Consider the following 18696-nt stretch of genomic DNA (forward strand, 5'->3'; position numbering starts at 1 on the left):
GTCCAATAAAAAAGAATCCTTTTATCATTTTATTTATTATTTATTATTCAACAAGGGAATACTTCTAAATTTTGTTTACATTTCTGAAGCAGAAAATATACTTTTTTGGGGTATATTTTTGCCTTTAGCCCTTGTGGCTTAAAATCTTCATGCACTAAAAAAAACATTTTAAAAAAGTGACTGGGAATAGAGAATCATTCATTTCCATTCAGAAAGGTCTTAAATCGAAACAAGTTTGGTGGTCTGGTTTCATTTCTTAATGAAATCTAGAACACACCAGAAAACCATTCCATATATATTGTAATTGACAGCATTAACTCAGAGGGGAGTGGAGGGAAAGAGCACAGCCTAAAGCTGTCTTACTCATCCAGTGATGCAAACATGGTTGAATTACAATTGTGGAAAAGTGACAGCATGCTTTCATTTTCAGCTTTCACCGTCATGTGTGTGTGTTCATTGTTAAATGCATGTCACTTCTTTTTACTTTGAAAGATCCTGTAAACATTGTGTAATTGCTGAGCCTGATTTTTTTTTTAAGTTTTTAATTTTTAATCATTTTACCTTGTACTGCAGGCAATATGGACATGTTTTGAATGCATAATGGTTTGCAGATCTGTAGCGAGCTAAAGAGTCATGCTGCTTAACTTTAAACTTAAAGCAACATGTAGAGTTTAGAAATGTGGCTAAAGGAAAACTATAGATCTTAGAAAACAAGTGTCTTAAGTCCTGATGGTTTAATGTATGTTTTTTAATGATATCATTAAATGTGTGTCATATGCACTGTGCATAATCTTAGAATCATATGTTGATTCAGTAAGGGTGCCCAACCTTTAAAGGTAATTATTGTTGATCTCAAAACATTTATTTAATGTATTCTAATAATGACAAGTTTGCCTTAGTATGCTTCATGAATGTCAGTGCTAGGGCTTTGGACTAAGTTGTAGTGCTTTAGGGGAATGAAAGAGGTTTAAAATGTTTTCGTGCCTTTTTTTAAGATTGAAAAAGAAACAAAAGACGACCGTATTTTTCGCTCTATAAGACGCACCTGACCATAAGATGCATCCTAGATTTAGAGGAGGAAAAACCAAGAAAAAATATTCTAAATCAAATTGTGCCTCTGAACCCAGCCCCCTAGAAAAATAGACAAATATACTGCAGCAGACATATTTTGATCACTAAATTGAAATCCTACCTTTGTTTAGTGATTTCTGGTTGCACTAGATAGTTCTTTCTTTCCTTCCTCAGGCCCAACAATTGTCTCTTTCTATTCCCTCCTTCCTTTCTTCCTATGTCCTGAGTTTTTGCCCCCTCCCCCACACTTCCTTCCAGCCTTTGCCCTTCCTCCCTCCTGCACTGAAGCCTGCCTGCCTTCCTCCCTGCCGTGCCGATTCCTCCTCCTTAGTTCGTCGATCGCCCACTGCTCCTTTTTCTCTGTTTGCAACTCAACTGGTGGGGTTTGGGCTGGGGGGTGGGGCTCGGGTGAGTAGGAATTATTTCTCCAGAGCCCAGGCATAGACTGTGTATACGTAACTGTTTATCTTCTACCAAACAAGAAACAGCCTAAATCCAGAATGTGGTTCCAGCATGATGTTACTTTCTTTTAACATGAACAAAACTGTCAAAAGCAACAAGTTCTGATTGTGAACACTCGGCCAAGCACAAAATTGAGCATCTTTGATCCATGGATTGACCTTCCCCCAAATCTTAATAAAACTTTAGTGGCTCAGTAGCTGTAGAAGCAGCTATTTGGTATGCCAAAAAAATGTAAAGATTTTTCTAATAGTCCTTCTGGAAAGGATTCTAGATTGATGGACCATTTTGGGAATAAAGTATTTCAAGGAGCTATACTGTCTGAGAATAGCTGCTTACCAGCTTTGTGGTACAATACCTGCACGCCTTCTTTTACAAAATGCAACTTTTCTTGCCGGGTTTTTCTGCAAATCCCAAAAGCAGCTAGCTTCTATATCAAAAGAGGCTGACAACACGTCTGATCAGGATGCTTCTGATTTTCTTTTGAAACCTTGGCTAGAATCTATGCTTTGTCAATTGTGGCCCAGTGCCTCCGTTCTTCAGGCTTGTGTGATGATGTCCTCACGGAGTTAACAGATGCTCTTTTGTCAGAGCACTTCTCACTAAACTGTTAGCATACGTTGTTACAGTAAATAACCTTTTCAGTTTACAATTGCAACTGGTTTTACACTTCATGAAAGGCCCATGTAATGTAAAACCACTGTTTTAGAAACCCCTTGTGCCTTGAGACTCTAAATCAGGGCTGCCCAAGTCCGGTCCTCGAGATCTACTGGTAGGCCAGGTTTTCAGGATATCCACAAGGAATATGCATGAGAGAGATTTGCCTGCACTGCCTTCTTGGTATGCAAATCTCTCTCATGCATATTCATTGTGGATATCCTGAAAACCTGGCCTGCCAGTAGATCTTGAGGACCGGACTTGGGCAGCCCTGCTCTAAATCTAGTCTTTGCTTCACTCATAAAATCTCCTTTTGAACCTGTGCTGCTCTTGGTAGCTATTGTGAGCTAGAAGGATTAATGGACTTTTAAGCACTAATACTGCGCAAGCCATAATATATTTAATTTAATTTATTTATTTAATTCGTTTTCTATCCCATTTTCCCCAAAGAGCTCAGAACGGGTTACAGGCTAAACATGCATAACTATATACATAGTTCCATCCTCAAACGTCCTTCAGGTGCATTCCAAGTTGTTACCCAATGTTGTCATGCCTTCCCACCCAGCTGAAGAAATAGTGCTTCCAACCTTCTGTTTGAAGCCTCATTTGAATGCCTGAGCGAAGGCCTTCGTAGTCTAGAGATTATAAATGAGCTCTTACCTTCTAGTTTGAAAGAACTGCATTATTGAGGAAGTCAACGGTTTCATTTGGTCAAAATAGGACTGGTGGGCTAGCTGAAAAAGAACTTTAGTAAGCTGGCTTACCACTTCAACTCCTACTGCTTCGCCTTGAATTTTTCTTTAAACAGGAGTAATTGGCTGCTTTTTTTTTTAATTTTGAAAAATACAAATCAAGATATACTTGTACAGAAAGCTTTTAAGTCAAGAGATCCAGTAATAAAATAAATTCAAAGATATTAATTTAACTTAAATCAGCTCAAGTCCACAAAAGATCCAAAATGTAATATATAAAACGGAAATTAGGAAATAATAACTAAGGCAAAATGATACAAGTTAACTGATATGGGCATCTACATTTTTCTATACCCCTCCTTTCTTTTCCTTCTCAAGCCGAGATAGAGAGAGGAAAGAAGTCAGCTGGTAGGGCTCAAAGAAAACATATTTTTGAGAATTATATTGTATGATACATTTGCAAGGATTACGAAGGTAAAAAGTTGCTCCAAGAGCTTTAATTCCTGGTTTTAACATAAGAAATGGCTGCTTTATAATATGACTGTAGTAGTGGTGTTCTAGTAAGTAGAAAAGTGAGAAAAAAAAGTAGAAAAGGAAGATATCCGATTCCTTTCATTCTTATATGTGAGCCTGATATCAGTGCCGAGCAAAATGATATTATAAAGAACAAAATTGGAGCATATACACAAGCATAGATTAATGAGACAAAGCCAAAATGGATTTAGTTAAAGTAAATTTGCCTTACCAATCTATTGCCTTTCTTTGAAGGAGTGAATAAACATGTGGATGAAGGTGAGCCGGACAATGTTGTATATCTGGATTTTCAAAAGTCATTTGACAAAGTACTTCATGAATAAATCCTGAGGAAATTAGAAAGTCATGGGATAGGAGGTAATGTCCTATTGTGGATTAAGACCTGGTTAAAAGACAGAAAACAGAGTAGGGTTAAATGTTAAGTATTCACAATGGGGTAGGGTAGATAGTGGCGTTCCCCCAGGGTCTGTGCTAATAATTAGTGAGGTAATTTAAATTTGCTGATGACACAAAATTGTTCAAAGTTATTAAATTGCAAGAAGATTGATAAAAATTGCAAGAGGACTTTGCGAGACTGGGAGACTGGCCATCAAAATGGCAGATGACATTTAGGGCTCCTTTTACAAAGCCGCATTAGCGGTTTTAGCGTACGCAGCTTTTTAGCACGCACTAAACCCACGCTATGCGGCTAGAACTAACGCCAGCTCAATGCTGGCATTAGCGTCTAGCGCGGCTGGCAGTTTAGCGCATGCTATTAAACCGCTAACCGCTAGCGCATTAAACCGCTAATGCAGCTTCGGAAAAGGAGCCCTTAATGTGAGCAAGTGCAAAGTGATGCATGTGAGGTAAAAGGAACATGAGTTATAATTTTGTGATGCAGGGTTCCATATTAGGAGTCACCACCCAGGAAAAGGATCTAGGCATTATGATTGATAACATGCTGAAACCTGTTCAGTGGTGGATAAAAAAGCAAATAGAATATTAGGAATTATCAGGTAAAGAATGGAAAACAAAAATGAGAATGTTATAATGCCTTTGTATCACTTCATTGATTGTGTGCAATTCTGGTCACCACGTCTCAAAAAAGATATATCAGAATTAGAAAAGGTACAGAGAAGGGCAGCGAAAATGGTGAAGGGGATGGAACAACTTCCCTATAAGGAAAGGCTGAGCAGCTACGGCTCTTCAGCTTGAAGAAAAGATGGCTCCGGGGAGATATGATAGAGGTTTATAAAATACTGAGTGGACTAGAATAGGTAGATGTGAATCGCTTGTTTACTCTCTCTGGTAAAAAAAAATGTTTTTTTAGTCTTCACATGTTGAGAAAAGTGAGATCCTGCTTCCACCAACAACATTTTGCTGTCCTTATACAATCAATCATTCTTTCCAGACTGGACTATTGTAACTCCATCTATCTAAGTCTAACCAAGAAAAGTCTTCAAAGACTTCAGCAGGTCCAGAATACTGCGGCTAGGTTGATTTTCGCAAAAAGTAAATTTGATCATGTTTCCCCGCTTCTGTCAAAACTTCACTGGCTTCCAGTAATTTCTAGGGTTCACTTTAAATGTGCCTGCCTAATATTCAAGATCCTACATGGCACTCTTCCTCCCCTAATTCCACTATCTTGGAATTCTTCAAGACCTGACACTGCCAGATCCACCCAAAAACTTAAACTATCTTTCCCCTCATTTAAAGGTGTCCTCTATCTGGGAAAATTGGGAACATCTCTTTTCTTCAAATTCACTGAGCTTTGGAATAACCTTTCTGCCCTGCTGCGGAATCTGGGCTCCCTCCAATTATTCCGTAAGCATCTGAAAACTTGGTTATTCTCAGAAATGTAAATCTTTCTACCCTCTTTATAATCACTAATTCTTATTCTGTTTTTCCTTCCTTATTTTAAAGTTCCTGTAAACCATGCCGAGCTCTATCTTTATGGAGAGGATGCAATATATAAACTTAAGGTTTAGTTTCGTTAGAAATCCTAGAACTAGGGAACATGCAATGAAGCTGCCAAGTACTAAATTTAAAACACACTGGAAAAATGTCCATAAGCTGTTATTAAAATAGAGTTGGTAAAATCCATTGCTGATTTCTAGGATATGCAGGTTAAAATCTGTTTTACTCTTTTAGGATCTTGTCAGGTACTTGTGACCTGGATTGATCACTGTTGGAAACAGAATACTGGGCTTGATGAACCTTCAGTCTATCCCAATGGCAACTCTTATTCTCAGTTGCTGGTCTAAAAAAAAAAAAAAAACCAACCTAAAATTTTAAAAAAATAATTTGGAATCCCCCCCCCCCCCACACACACAACTCCATTACTTAAACAAATATTACAAGCTGTCATCTAAGAAAAAGTACAAAAACCAACATTCTCCCACAGAAGTTTAGTGTTCATAGCTTACATCAAGGAAACCCCATGCAGATGTTTTCGTTTTATAATGGAAAGACACAGATTGATGTACAGTATATCAGCATGCAATTTCTACAATTGATTTGATGTCTTTTTTAAGACTGGATGCTCAATTTGATGTTTCATCCCAAAAAGGGTCCTCACTTCATCAACCAGTTGCTTCAGGGGAATTCTGGAACCACTGTAAAAATGAATGAAGAGGGGGTTTTTTTTTGGCCATGTTTTGATTATTTTGGCAGAGGTTTTTTTTTTGTTTTGTTTTAAAGACTAGTGATTGAGAACATGAACTTCTGTTACTTGTAAGGGGTTCTGTGAGTGTCTGAGGTCTGTCTTTTCTTTTTTTTTTTCTCCTGCTCCCTCTCCTTCTCCCCGAACCAGGCCTAGCATTTCTCCTTTTCTTCCCCTCCCCACCAGTTCCAGCATTTCTCTCTCCCTTCCCGGCTCCCCAAGTGGACACTGGTGAGGGAATGTTTAGGGGAAGTCAGTACCCTGTAAGTTACCGGGGTTAGTCATTACTCGGGCTCAACTTCCCTCCTCCCTGCCTGCTGCCTTTTCTGCTTTTGATTCTGAAAGAAGTGGTGGAACCATGTTGCAGGCTGTTCCTATAAATTAAGCCCTGATCGTTAATGATACTTCCTTCTATGCTTTGTATAAACCATGGGTTTGGCATAAATAAAACAACTAAATGCATGTTAGTTTCTCAAAGCTGTTTTTAGGACTTTTCTAAGTCAGCTCCACATATTTGAGACTTTGAAGCTTGGTAGCAAAAGTGTTGGCTGCTTAATGGAAGGAATTCCCTGCGATCAAAGTAATATAGGGTAAATAGACACAACAGTATCCATTCCTCCTGTCATTTTTACTTCACAAGCTTACTTGCTATGTAAATATAAAACAGGACATAGCATTTGCTGCTTGTGATTTCTAGATTAATCAGTCATAAAGTAAACAGTTGTGGGGAAACAGTCATCAAACAACATTTGCTGTTCTATCTGTTTTGTCTCGTTCCTTTCTTTTCTGGTTATTTAGTTACTTCACATGTCATGCATGATCTACGATCAATAATGGGGGAGGTGTGGGGCAATGATCATATGTTGAAATGCAGAGAAAGGGTAATTGTGTAAAATTTGGGTGGATGTAGTTTTTCTCCTTGGGATCCATTGAAGAACCAGCCATAGCTGCTTAAATATTTTAAGGAATTATGATTGGGCAAAAAAATAAGTTTAAGAGAAGTAGGGATGTGTGAGATCAATGATTCATGGAGGCTTTTCTGATTACCTAGAATTTTATTTTTGGCAGTGTTGATACGTAATGGTGGATAAGATGCTGTTCCCTCTTTTTATTATTTTTATGTTTTGTCTATTTTATTGTGTATGTGAGTTGACGTCAGCCATTTAGAGCTCCTTTTACAAAGCCGCGTTAGCGGCTTTATCACACGCAACGTTTTATCATGCGCTAACCCCCGCGCTAACTGAAAAACTACCGCCTGCTCAAGAGGAGGCGGTAGCAGCTAGTGCGGCCGGCAGTTTAGCGCGCGTTAAACCGCTAACGCGGCATCGTAAAAGGAGCCCTTTAGGGCTAGGTTCTCAAAACTTTGTGGTAAAAACCGTTGGGCGGCTGTTGCAGCCATTATTGTAGCAATTTCAAAAAGGCGGTAGTTTTTCAGCTAAAAAAAAAAAAATGCACATGCAAATGAGGTTGGCAGAGAATAGCGAAGGTTCGCTAAATTTACATGAGATGAGTCGCCGGTGATAGCAGTCGGCACATGTGCAGAATACACCACAATGCCATATAGCTGTGCCCACAGATGGTATGGGTGGATATCGGGAGCGGTGTGTCAATCATAGGCGTGCCAAAGCTATTGGATGAAGGGGAAGGGAAGGAAGGGGAGATGCAACATTGACTTTCAACAAACACACATAAGACATGCTTTTTCTCCCTCCCAAACTACTATAATTCATGTAATTTGTTTTTAATGTCAAATTTCATCATGAACCACAGCCAGAAACGCAAAAGACACACCTATAACACACGTGCTCAAGAAGCGTGTTTTTGTCTAACCCCCCTCAAAAAAAAAAAAAAAAGACTATAATTTATGTGAATCATGTAATTTTTGTTTTGCTTCATTAGCCACAGTCAAAACACACATCAGAGATGCACTTTTTACAGTGCTGGCATAGTACGGCACCCTCAGACCAGTCGCAGAGTTTTGCTTGCCAAAAGCCAATGCCGTGCTAGGAGAATCACTTGGCGATGATGAAGAATTGACCAGAGTGTTTGTTTAAATATTGATAAGCCCATTTGCATAGCAGAATCAGAGATTGCTAAGAAGCTTGGAAAAGACCACAGTAAGCCGTTTTGAGAATCTGCCAAATATAATGCAGAATGCATTATATAAACACGTTTTTCAAAAGCATTTTGTTATTGGAATAGAAGTCAATCAATTCAACTATAACAATGGTCTAATTAGAGGGTTATGCTCAGAGACATGGAGGAAAAAGGGGAACTTGTTCCCCCCCAAAACCTCACCACCTTTACCCTTAAAATTTACTGAAATACTACAGTGGTGCCTCGCATAACGGACGCCTCGCACAGCGAACGCTGCGCACAACGAACTTCAGGTCTTGCTTCCCACAACGAACTTCATTTCACACAACGAAGTCGCCCGAGCTGCATCGCTTAACTGCCCTCTCTCCGCCTGGCTCCCTGTGCAGTGGCGCTACATATTTTAAACCCCCCTGCCGCCGCTGCTGCATATTTTTAAGCCTCTGCCGCCACCGCATATTTTTAAACCTCCCCCCGCCGCCACATATTTTTTTAAAAAAGCCACCACTGCTGCAACTTTAATCTCACCCGCTCACTCGAACTGGTGGTCTAGCAAATTTCCCAGCCAGAAGCGCAGACAGAGATCAAGAGCAAGCCTTCTGTGCTACTGCCTGGGCCTGCGCTGATCTCTGAATGGCTGCAGTCAGCTCTTGCGGGACTCACAAGAACTAACTGCAGCCAGCTCTCGCGGGACTCACAAGAACTAACTGCAGCCATTCGGAGATCGGCATGGGCCCACACAGGCGTGCAGAGGAATTGCTCCTGATCTCTGCGCTTCTGGCCTGTACGCCACTGGCTGGGAAAGATGGGAGGAATTAAAAAAGGTACTGGGGAGTATGTGGGGGGTGATTATAATACACAGCAAGGATCAACAAAACCCCTGTCTCCCCTCCCCTTCACATATATCCCCTCTATATCATGCTAACAGAATACCACAGTCACACATAGCAGGAATAGGGTTAGGGTAGTGCAACTAGGGCAACTGTCCCCCCTGGTCAAAGAGAGCCGTAAGCCTCTGCCTGGACTTTGCAGTCCCCAGTTGTGTCTAACACCAGCTCTAACAAGATAAATTTATCTTTTTTTATGTCATCTTAGCATATTTTATGCTACAGAACGAATTATTTTTTTTAACATGTATTGTTATGGGAAAACGCGTTTCACATAACGAACTTTTCGCATAACAAACTTGCTCCTGGAACGAATTAAGTTCATTGTGTGAGGCACCACTGTATTGTGCAAAGCATCAAAATATAAAAACTGAAACTTATCTGTTGAGCAATGTTCTTTGGCCTTGACGTACCACGTTTCAATATTTCATCAGGAAGCCAAATAGTGAGTTCAGAAAGACGACGTCTTTCATAAGGATGTCAGTCTCTGAAACACAAACCAACATTTAATCAATATTTATAAAATACTACTAAATAAGCCTCAAATAGCACTCAAAATACAAACATCTAAGAAATGTATTTTAAAGCATAGTTGAATTGTTGATTGACTTCTATTCCAATAACAAAGTGCTTTTGAAAAACATGTATGATTGGTTTTTATTTGTTGTGAGCCACCTAGAACCATTATTATTATTATTATTTATGTAATGCATTCAGTGTGATCTTTTCATGTTTTTTTTCTTTTTTGAATTCTTTCCTCCATATTTTGTTTTTTGGCTAAAATACACGCATGCTAAACCGGCTGGAACCTTAGTCGTAGGTGACCTATAAACGAAGCAAATAAATAATTTTGCATGGACTTAAGCTGATGTCTTAAAATCCAGAAGTAAAAAATAATCAACATACTACTGGAGCTTGAATCAAAAGATAACGGAATGCATGAAGCACAAATCATAAAGTGTAGCCACTGGCCTTGTGATGTTTTGATAGAGCTTATAGTTCTATTAAACAAAAGGTAGATTTCATAAGAAAACAGGGAGGGTAAAAGTAATAGTTGTAGTATATATTAGGCTTCTGCTGGCAAATTACACCCTTTGTGCCACAATTCAAGAGCACAGAGATGTGGTTATCTTAGAGCTTGCACATGAGAAAACTTTAATACCTGGTTAGGTTAGGTGTTCACTGTTTACCTGTACCTGGCACACAGAAAATAGTGACCAGAGGGCTGAATACCTTATATCAAGTTTCAAGTGTATTAGAGGTTTGATATACTGCTCATTGAGAAATACAAACAATATATATATATATATGGGAAATGTAAAAGATGTAGAAAAATATTAAGAGAGGAAGAAGGGAGGAGAATTGGAAATACAATAAGAGGAAAGGCAGGGATAAAAGTCAGAGCCTATATTATACTCTTTAGGGTGATGAGAGAAAGTGCAGCAAACTTAAACTTGGAAGGAAAGCAATGTAGTCATAAGTGGAAGCAGAAAGGTCTTAAGAGCAGCTTAAAAGCTAGTCAAGGATGCTTCCATGCAAACTGAGGAAGGCAGTGTGTTCTATATAGAACAATCTGTACAAAAAGGAATAGCAAACGTATAATCTCGCCATCAACAATATAATCCTTTGCCCTCAAAATTAACTTTTTCTGAATTTTTACCCCTTATCTCTTTAAAATATTTAGTTTGAAAAGATATCCAAAGTTAGGTGCCAGACATTTGGAGGTTCATTTTCAAAAAAGATGGATATCCAAAAGATGGCATAAAGCGGCACTTGGATGTCTTACTAGTCAAAATATTCAAGGGGGCATTTTCGAAACAGACTTTTTAGATGTCTTTCTGGTAATTTTGTCTCCAGTGTGTCTAAATGTTAAGGGGGCATATTAGATAGGTTTGGGGCGGGCTTAGTACTTGGACGTTTTACAGTGAGAACATTTTACAAAATGTCCAGGACAGAATCTGGATGTTTTGGACTAGACCTGTTTTTAAAATGACTAAGGGCCAAAAAGGTACCCAAAATGACCAGATGACCACTTGAAGGATGAAAATATGGCCCCACATGCTCTCCCACTTGTCACTGACCCCTTCCCACCCCCACCCACCCCCCTAATATCTGCATGAAACAGTACATCGCTGTATCTTTGACAGCTACAGATTCTATGGCCAGTCCTAATAGATCTGCAAGCAGGTCTCTGAAGTAGTCTGGCCAGTCCCATATGCCACCATAACCAGTACACATGTCATGGAAAGTGTGAGCCCACCAAAACCCACTGTACTGCCATATAGGTGACACCTGCAGGCATAAGGTCTATTGGGGTAGTAGACAGGTAAGTAGGTTTTGGAGGGGGGAAGTTTGGAGGGCTCACCATGTGTAGGGGAGTTATGGTGAGATGTCTACCTGTTTTAATGTGAAGTTCATAGCAGTGCCCCTTAGGGTGCCCCACAGCTCTGCTGACTTGTCTGTGGCCATCCATTAAAAATACTGGCCCCTCCTACACACAAATGGCTTGTTTTGGATTTTTTTTTATTGATATTGGCAAAAATAATTAGACGTGTAGTTGGACAAAACATCTAGCTGGACCAATTTCACCCTTTCTGTTTTGGGGTCCTTTTCACTATTGACCAGTTACAATTTCATTTTATTTCCTACTTTTTTCCTATGCTCCATTTTATGTATTTTAAAACTGAATAGTTTTAGTACCACAGTAATTTCACTATACTTGCTGATTACAGTATAATCCCGTTTTAACGGACTCGCTTATAACGGAATATCGTCTATAACAGACGAGGTTCGCTGGTCCCGGCCATGTGCCTTTACGAACATGCAGAAAAGCACCGCATATAGCGGACTCTCACATATAAAGGGCAAACAATTTGGTCCCCAGAGCCACTTTTAGCGGTAGTCTTGTTCGGCTATGACATGCAGGCTCCGCCTACAAGACGTGTGGCGTGCTGGTGATACAATATCAAAATGCATACATCACTAAAACATATGAAAGAAATGCTGCCCAGAAGAAAATGACAGATTATTTTTCTTTCCAGTGCAGTGTGACATAATGCTTTAGATCAGGGGTGTCCAACCTTTTGGCTTCCCTGAGCTGCATTGGCCGAAAAAAATGTTTCTGGGGCCACACAAACGCGTAAACAGCAAGACAGAGGAGGGAGCCGGCAAGACGGTAAACACCCGGGGGCAGCAGAGGAAAACACTGCATCGCCTTCGACCGGGGCCACAGGCTGGACACCCCTGCTTTAGATCATCTTTTAGTGTTCTGGTTTTGCGATCGTTTCATGCCATACCAATGTTTTGCTGAGTTTTGTTATTGATGTTGCTGATATGCTTGTGCAGTCACTGTTGTTCTTTGATTGTACGTTGTTTCAAGTTAACCTAAATAAAGTTTTTTTTTAAAATGCAACTCTGGATATAACGGACCGTTTTTCCAGGTCCCTTGAAGTCCATTATAATGAGATTATACTGTACCTCCTTTCAGTTGGTCTTTGTTTACAGGAAATAAACAGAAACTTCATTTATAATTAACTTATTTTTGCACCATTGGTACAAACAACTATAAACAAGAATGCTTCCGCTACAAAGACCTGAGTACAAACAAGATAAAGGCAGTTTTAAATGTAGAGCCTGGGCAGAGAACATGAACTGCTACACACTTCCTCATAACTATTCCAATCCCTGTGCAGGAACATTAAATCATGCCACACTTAAATGAGATTCGTACAAAACATGTCACAAACTGCATGCAAACCGTATCAGAAATAATCATCATGGCGCAAATGAGTCAAACAATAATGAAGTGTGTATTCTGAACACATTTACCTTTTGTCTTGATTTGTGCATATAGGTTCTTTTTTCTTTTTCCTGGTTCTTGCTAAGTGTTTTGGTGATAACAGCAGTTACATGGTAGGCTTGATGTTTTTCTTGTACCCCTTATCAGATTTTACTGTACATCATTGCATTTTATGCATAAGAGGAAGATCCAGGAAGATCCCGAACGAGTTGTTCGCTGCTCTCCAATTTTTCATATACTTCACATCACTGGAGTCAGTTGGATGGGTTCCTCTGATAGGAGTTCAAATTTTGCCATTACACAGCATTTTTGAGGCTTGCGGTGTTAACCTTAGTTCTTCTTCACCCAGAGTGTGGTAGAAAACTGGAACACTCTTCCGGAGGCTGTTATAGGGGAAAACACCCTCCAGGGATTCAAGACAAAGTTAGACAAGTTCCTGCAGAACTGGAACGTATGCAGGTAGGGCTGGTCTCAGGGCACTAGTCTTTGACCTGGGGGCCGCCGCGGGAGTGGACTGCTGGGCACGATGGACCACAGGTGTGACCCAGCAGCGGCAACTTCTTATGTTCTTATGCTAGTTTCAGTTTGCCTAGGGATAGGCGAAGAGTTAAGACGTGTTCATGAAGTTCCAGAACTATCTGATACCTCTTACATACATTTATAAAACAAAATACTCCAGACGGGTGCTAGCAGTTCCCAAAAATCATGCCTAGATATGGTAATTGCCTGCACACTTCTCTTGGAGAAGACAGTAGAAAAACCGGGGCACAAATTCTCTGCAGTATAATAAATTTATACTAGGTATAATACTATTCATGTTTTTTGATTGCCTTTTATAGTTCCTGATTATAATCGGTTAAATTGATTGTGATCTGCATCAAACCTGGTAATGTTTGTGGAATACAAGAATAATTTGTATTTGTAATTATATTTTTAGCAGCAGGACATGGTGTTACATAATCACCTTTCCATTCTTTCCAAGAGGGCTGTTCATTTATTTTTATGACTCTCATTTATTTTGAGACACATTGCATGATAGGAAGGGTTGTGCTTTGCTGACAGTGGTAAACCTATGACTGTCTTTTTTTTTTCTTTTTAACTTTTGAGTAGGGTAAATGTTTACATTGTTCTCTTGGCATCCATAAGTGACACTGTCCTTTTAATTTCCTCCTCTCCTGTCATCATTGTTTAATGATTTGACCCCTGCAGAAGAATATGCCTGTCATATATCTGTGCAGAGTATGCAGACCTCCCCAGCCTGAACTTATAGGCAGCACTGAACTTCCAAAACTTAGGGTTAGTATCACTAGTGTTTGCCTCTAATGGCAAATAGACTTTGTTTTTAATGTAATGGGTACATTTGGAAAAAGCAAAAAAGATAAACTTGTTCTCAGGTAATTCTAGGTATATTTATTTATTTATGATACTATCCCAATGAGGTTTGTCAAATCTTAAAAACAAACACATTTCCCCAGTTTTTGATATTCTTCCTATTGTGCTTCTTTCCAGCCCTGAAGACTTTGAATTCATTTCAGGAACCCGCATGCGCAAACTTGCTCGAGAAGGAGAGAACCCTCCAGATGGTTTCATGGCTCCCAAAGCTTGGAATGTGCTCAAAGAATATTATAAATCCTTGGAGAAGGTTTAGGCTCTCGTGTTACTTGATTTCTGAAAAAAAGGGGACCACACAATTGATCTTCACATTCCTTTGGGTGCACTTGGAAGGACAGTCCTTTCCCTTAAATGCTATATTTTACTCTCTCTGTTTTTCTTTTATCTGATGATTTTAATATTCCATTTCTTTTCCTTTTAGTATTATGATACTCTGCTGGGTTTTTAATATGTTATTTTTTTCCTGCCTTTAATTGCAAGCATTTTAGCCGTTATGTTTGTCCTGTACCATAACATTTTTGCTTTTAAAAATGCTATTGCGTTGCTTTTTAATTTTTGCAAGGTAACTTGTGAGAATTGTATTTAAAACTAACAGCTGTTATATGCAGTCAACCTTTTTAGCATTCTAATCTTGTAAGCTCTGATTTTAATACCTTATTTAAAAGAAATTTGTTCTAAGTTTCTGCTGCACAAATACAATTTTATCTTAATTTATTGGGTTTTTGTCTTATTTTGAAGTTTCATTCGTTCATTCTAATTTCTGCCCTGCTATTATGCCTGAGGCAGTGGTTAAAATAATTATTGCTCTCCTAGAGGTGATGGTAGATATCTTACCAGTGCATTCACAGAAAACTACCCAGTGGTGGTTGGTCATACTGGTCAAATAGGCTCCACTGAAATCAATCTGTCTCCTATTTTGAAATCTAACTGGAAGACATAGGTAGGTTCTTCCCAGAAAAAAAGGTCAGCAGGAAGAGAATAAAAATTTGGATCATACCTTTCTAGTAGTTAAGAAGAGCTGTATTCAGGTACCGTATGTACCTAAGGTAAGAGAAGGTTAAGGTCCCTTTTACTAAGCTGGGGGTAAGCACTAATGGGTGCTTACCTCATGTACAAAAGTACTACTGCAGGGTGTGCTCAGGTATCCCACGGTAGTTTTTATATATCCTTTCGCTGAAAAATAAAACTGATTTTCTGGCGCTAGGTGCATGTTTAGGGGCAGAGAGTGGGCACAGCTATACTAATCGTATAGCATGTGGCCATTGTCATGCACTAACTGATTAGCACGTGGTTAGTGCAGGAGCCCATGCTATCTAGACAACAGGTGTAGTTAAGGACTCGTGTGCTAATGGGAAAATCTGGACATCTGGAAGCCCTACTCACACAAAAGGGGAATTTACACTCTCAGGTTCTCCCAGGCCCAGCCTTTTAGTGACCAGCTTCTATTAGGCCCAAGTTTAACACTCTCATTTGTATGCTATAGTCTTAGCCCATCTTCAAACTCTGTAGTCACCTGCTGGCTAACACTTCACAATATAATCTTTCTACTTTGGCACATTATCAAACACTGCAGCAACTAGATAGGAACTCTCCTGAAGGACCCCTTTCTCTTGGCCTGGGCCTGTCTTTGGAAACTGCTGCCCCAGCTTGGAAACTGTCTTGGGGGACTCTATTGCTTTGTTCTGGGCCTTCACATCCTGTGCTTGCTCTGTGGAGTTCACTCGTAGCAGTCTAGCTAGCATTCTTTTATTGTGACCCAATGAGCTCTTAAGGGGAACTGTGTTTGTTTTACTCACTCCCTCACAGTCCAGTTGATTAGGAAAGCAGTCAAACTGATGAGAAAGAAATACATATTTACCATATTATTTTTTAAACACATGGCTAACGCAAATATTTTGTCCTCATCACAACCTGTTCCCACCCAAACCCCACCTACCCACTCTATACCCTTATTATACTCTAACTACCCAACTAATGCTAAAATGCCTCTATTTACCCAACACTTACCACCTTAAGATCTTGACAGCTCTTTGGTAATTCTTACGTAACTCTTATGACATCTCTTATGCTATTCCTGTAAACTTTTATGTAATCTCTGATAACTTTTATGTAATCCCCCTTGAACCGCAAGGTATTGGCAGAATACATATCGCTAATGTAATGTAAGGGGGCTTGAACCTTGTGGAAGGCAATATCTAGTTCATACAATTTGCCTACCAGTTTGCAATCATTCAGGGAAGTAATTTTCAACTTCTGTATAGTCTCTAGCCTTTCTGGGTGAACACTTTATGCACACTATTAGAGATGACTCTAAGTGTTCAAGTTTGTCAAAGACCTTACTGTTTTCCTGAATAAATTAAAGAAATACAGAAAATGATTACATTAGTGAGCAACTCAGTTAAAGAGCAATGATGCCAAGGACTGTAATAACTACAGAACAATTGCATTAATTCCACACGCCAGCAAAATATTGCTGAAAAGAATACAACGAAGGCTCCAATCATACGTTGAGCAAGAACTACCCAAAGTTCAGGCTGGTTTCAGAAAAGGTCGAGGAACAGGAGACATTATTGCCGATGTTGGATATTGGAGAAGAGCAAAGAATACCAAAAAAAACCCTATACCTTTTCTTCAATGACTATAGAAAAGCTTTTGTGTGGATCACAGCAAACTATGTAATGTAATGTAATTTATTTCTTATATACCGCTACATCCGTTAAGTTCTAAGCGGTTTACAGAAAATATACATTAAAATTATAAGAAAGAAAGGTACTTAGAAATTCCCTTACTGTCCCGAAGGCTCACAATCTAACTAAAGTACCTAGAGAGTAATAAAGAAGTGAAAAGTAGAGATAGAGGAAAAATAATCAAGTAAACATTCTAACAAGACTGTTTTGAACTAAGTATTTTGGAAGGTAGAAGAGAGGAGAGAAAGGAATAGATGCAGAAGGAGGAACTGTTAGACAAAAGAATTCTGGTGAATTTTAAATGATAGAAATAGAACAAAACAAAAACAAGTGGCAAAACAATGAATAAGATTAAAAATAATTCATAAACTGGAAAAAAATAAAACATTATTTTCAATCCACTGTTTCACTATGGAGAACTGTAGTGCAAATGGGAATACCCAAACACATAACTCAGCTGATAGCCTATATGAAAATCAAGACGCTGCAGTGAGAACTGTACATGGCAACACTGATTGTTTTCCAATAAAATATGGTGTCAGGCAAGGATGCATCTTGTCACCTTATTTGTTCAACCTGTACGGTGAAACCATCTTCAGAAAAAGCTAATTTGGAAGAAGAGAGTGTTGGTTTCAAAGTTGAAGGCTGAAATGTAAACAACCTGCATTATGCAGATGATGCAACGCTCATCACTAGCGTCAAAGAAGACATGCTGTATCTACCGAGAAAAGTCAAAGCCGAAAGTCATAACATGGGATTAGAACTGAACATAAACAAGATGAAGATCATGTTGAGCTTGAAGGCGATTGAAATCCTTTACATCTTCTAATCTATCTCCTGGGCTCTTTTGTAAACAAAGAAGCAACTAGCAGGGAGGAAATACTCTGCTGAATAGCACTTGGTCATTCTTCAATGAAGGCTCTCGACAAAGTATTCAGAGGCAAGTAGTAACAAATTCATCAAGTCGCTAGGGCTCAAGCACGAGTCGATGGTACCTAACAACAACAGTTTCCTAAATCCTATTGGTCCTTTAAGATTTTGTGTAAAGGTACATATAGCATTTATGTTTGACACCTAACCAATTCCCTGACTTGACAACCTACTGGATAAGCCAGAGAAAGTCAATTTTATGTATCCCAGATCTAATATGAGGATGTTTGTTGAGTCATTCTGTTCCCAAGTTGAGGGAAAAATTGTTTCATTGCACCCTTCCATAAGAACTTGCTGGGGTGCCAGCAGCATTTCAAAGGTTAATGGAGCGGCCGTTGAAAGAAGAGGCAGCATAGGTTGAAGAAGAAAGAGGATAGATTGAGGTGTAATCGAAGGAAACTTTTCTTTATGGACAAGGTAGTGAATGCTTTACAGTGGAAGGATGGCAATGAGGACTGTATTTGAATACAAGAGCTATGGGAGAAGCACGTCATTGGGGGAATAATCCCTTCATAAACATAGTAATTTAATAAATGACAGCAGATAAAGGCCAACATGGTCCATACAGTCTATCCAGTAAGGTAGTTAGGATTGTCCCTGCTGCTCCATGCAGGATACTCACACGATTGTAACTGCTGCTCCATGCAAGTTGTTTTCTTATATTCCTTTTTAAAAATGTGAAAGCCATATAGGAATCTTTGGTGTTTTTCCCATGGGGGTTTTTTTTTTTTGTTTTTTTTTTAATTCTGTTGTTATTTTTGGTCCTCACCAGATCCCATAGATGGCCATCCTCCACCCTTTTATGACAAAGTATTTCCTCATGATGCTTTTAAGTTTCCCTCGCAGTTTCATG

General features: G+C 39.2%; 1 protein-coding gene across 2 annotated transcripts in view; it reads left to right on the plus strand.

Moving 5' to 3' along the window:
* Positions 1 to 14941, plus strand: part of PAPSS1 (3'-phosphoadenosine 5'-phosphosulfate synthase 1) — a 180334-nt gene extending 165393 nt beyond the window's left edge. Inside the window, exons 12-13 of one of the 2 annotated variants that reach the window (XR_004540447.1) lie at positions 14044 to 14130; positions 14344 to 14410. Coding sequence is in view for 1 of the 2 variants with exons in the window: in XM_033956484.1 (XP_033812375.1) it covers positions 14344 to 14482 (139 nt within the window). In the remaining variant the exon portion in view is untranslated. Of the gene's footprint in view, positions 1 to 14043; positions 14131 to 14343 lie in introns of both variants that reach the window. The other variant, XM_033956484.1, reaches the window with a different exon arrangement.
* Positions 14942 to 18696: the final 3755 nt, after the last annotated feature.

The sequence above is a fragment of the Geotrypetes seraphini genome, chromosome 1 (genome assembly GCF_902459505.1).
Source record: "Geotrypetes seraphini chromosome 1, aGeoSer1.1, whole genome shotgun sequence".
NCBI lineage: Eukaryota > Metazoa > Chordata > Amphibia > Gymnophiona > Dermophiidae > Geotrypetes > Geotrypetes seraphini.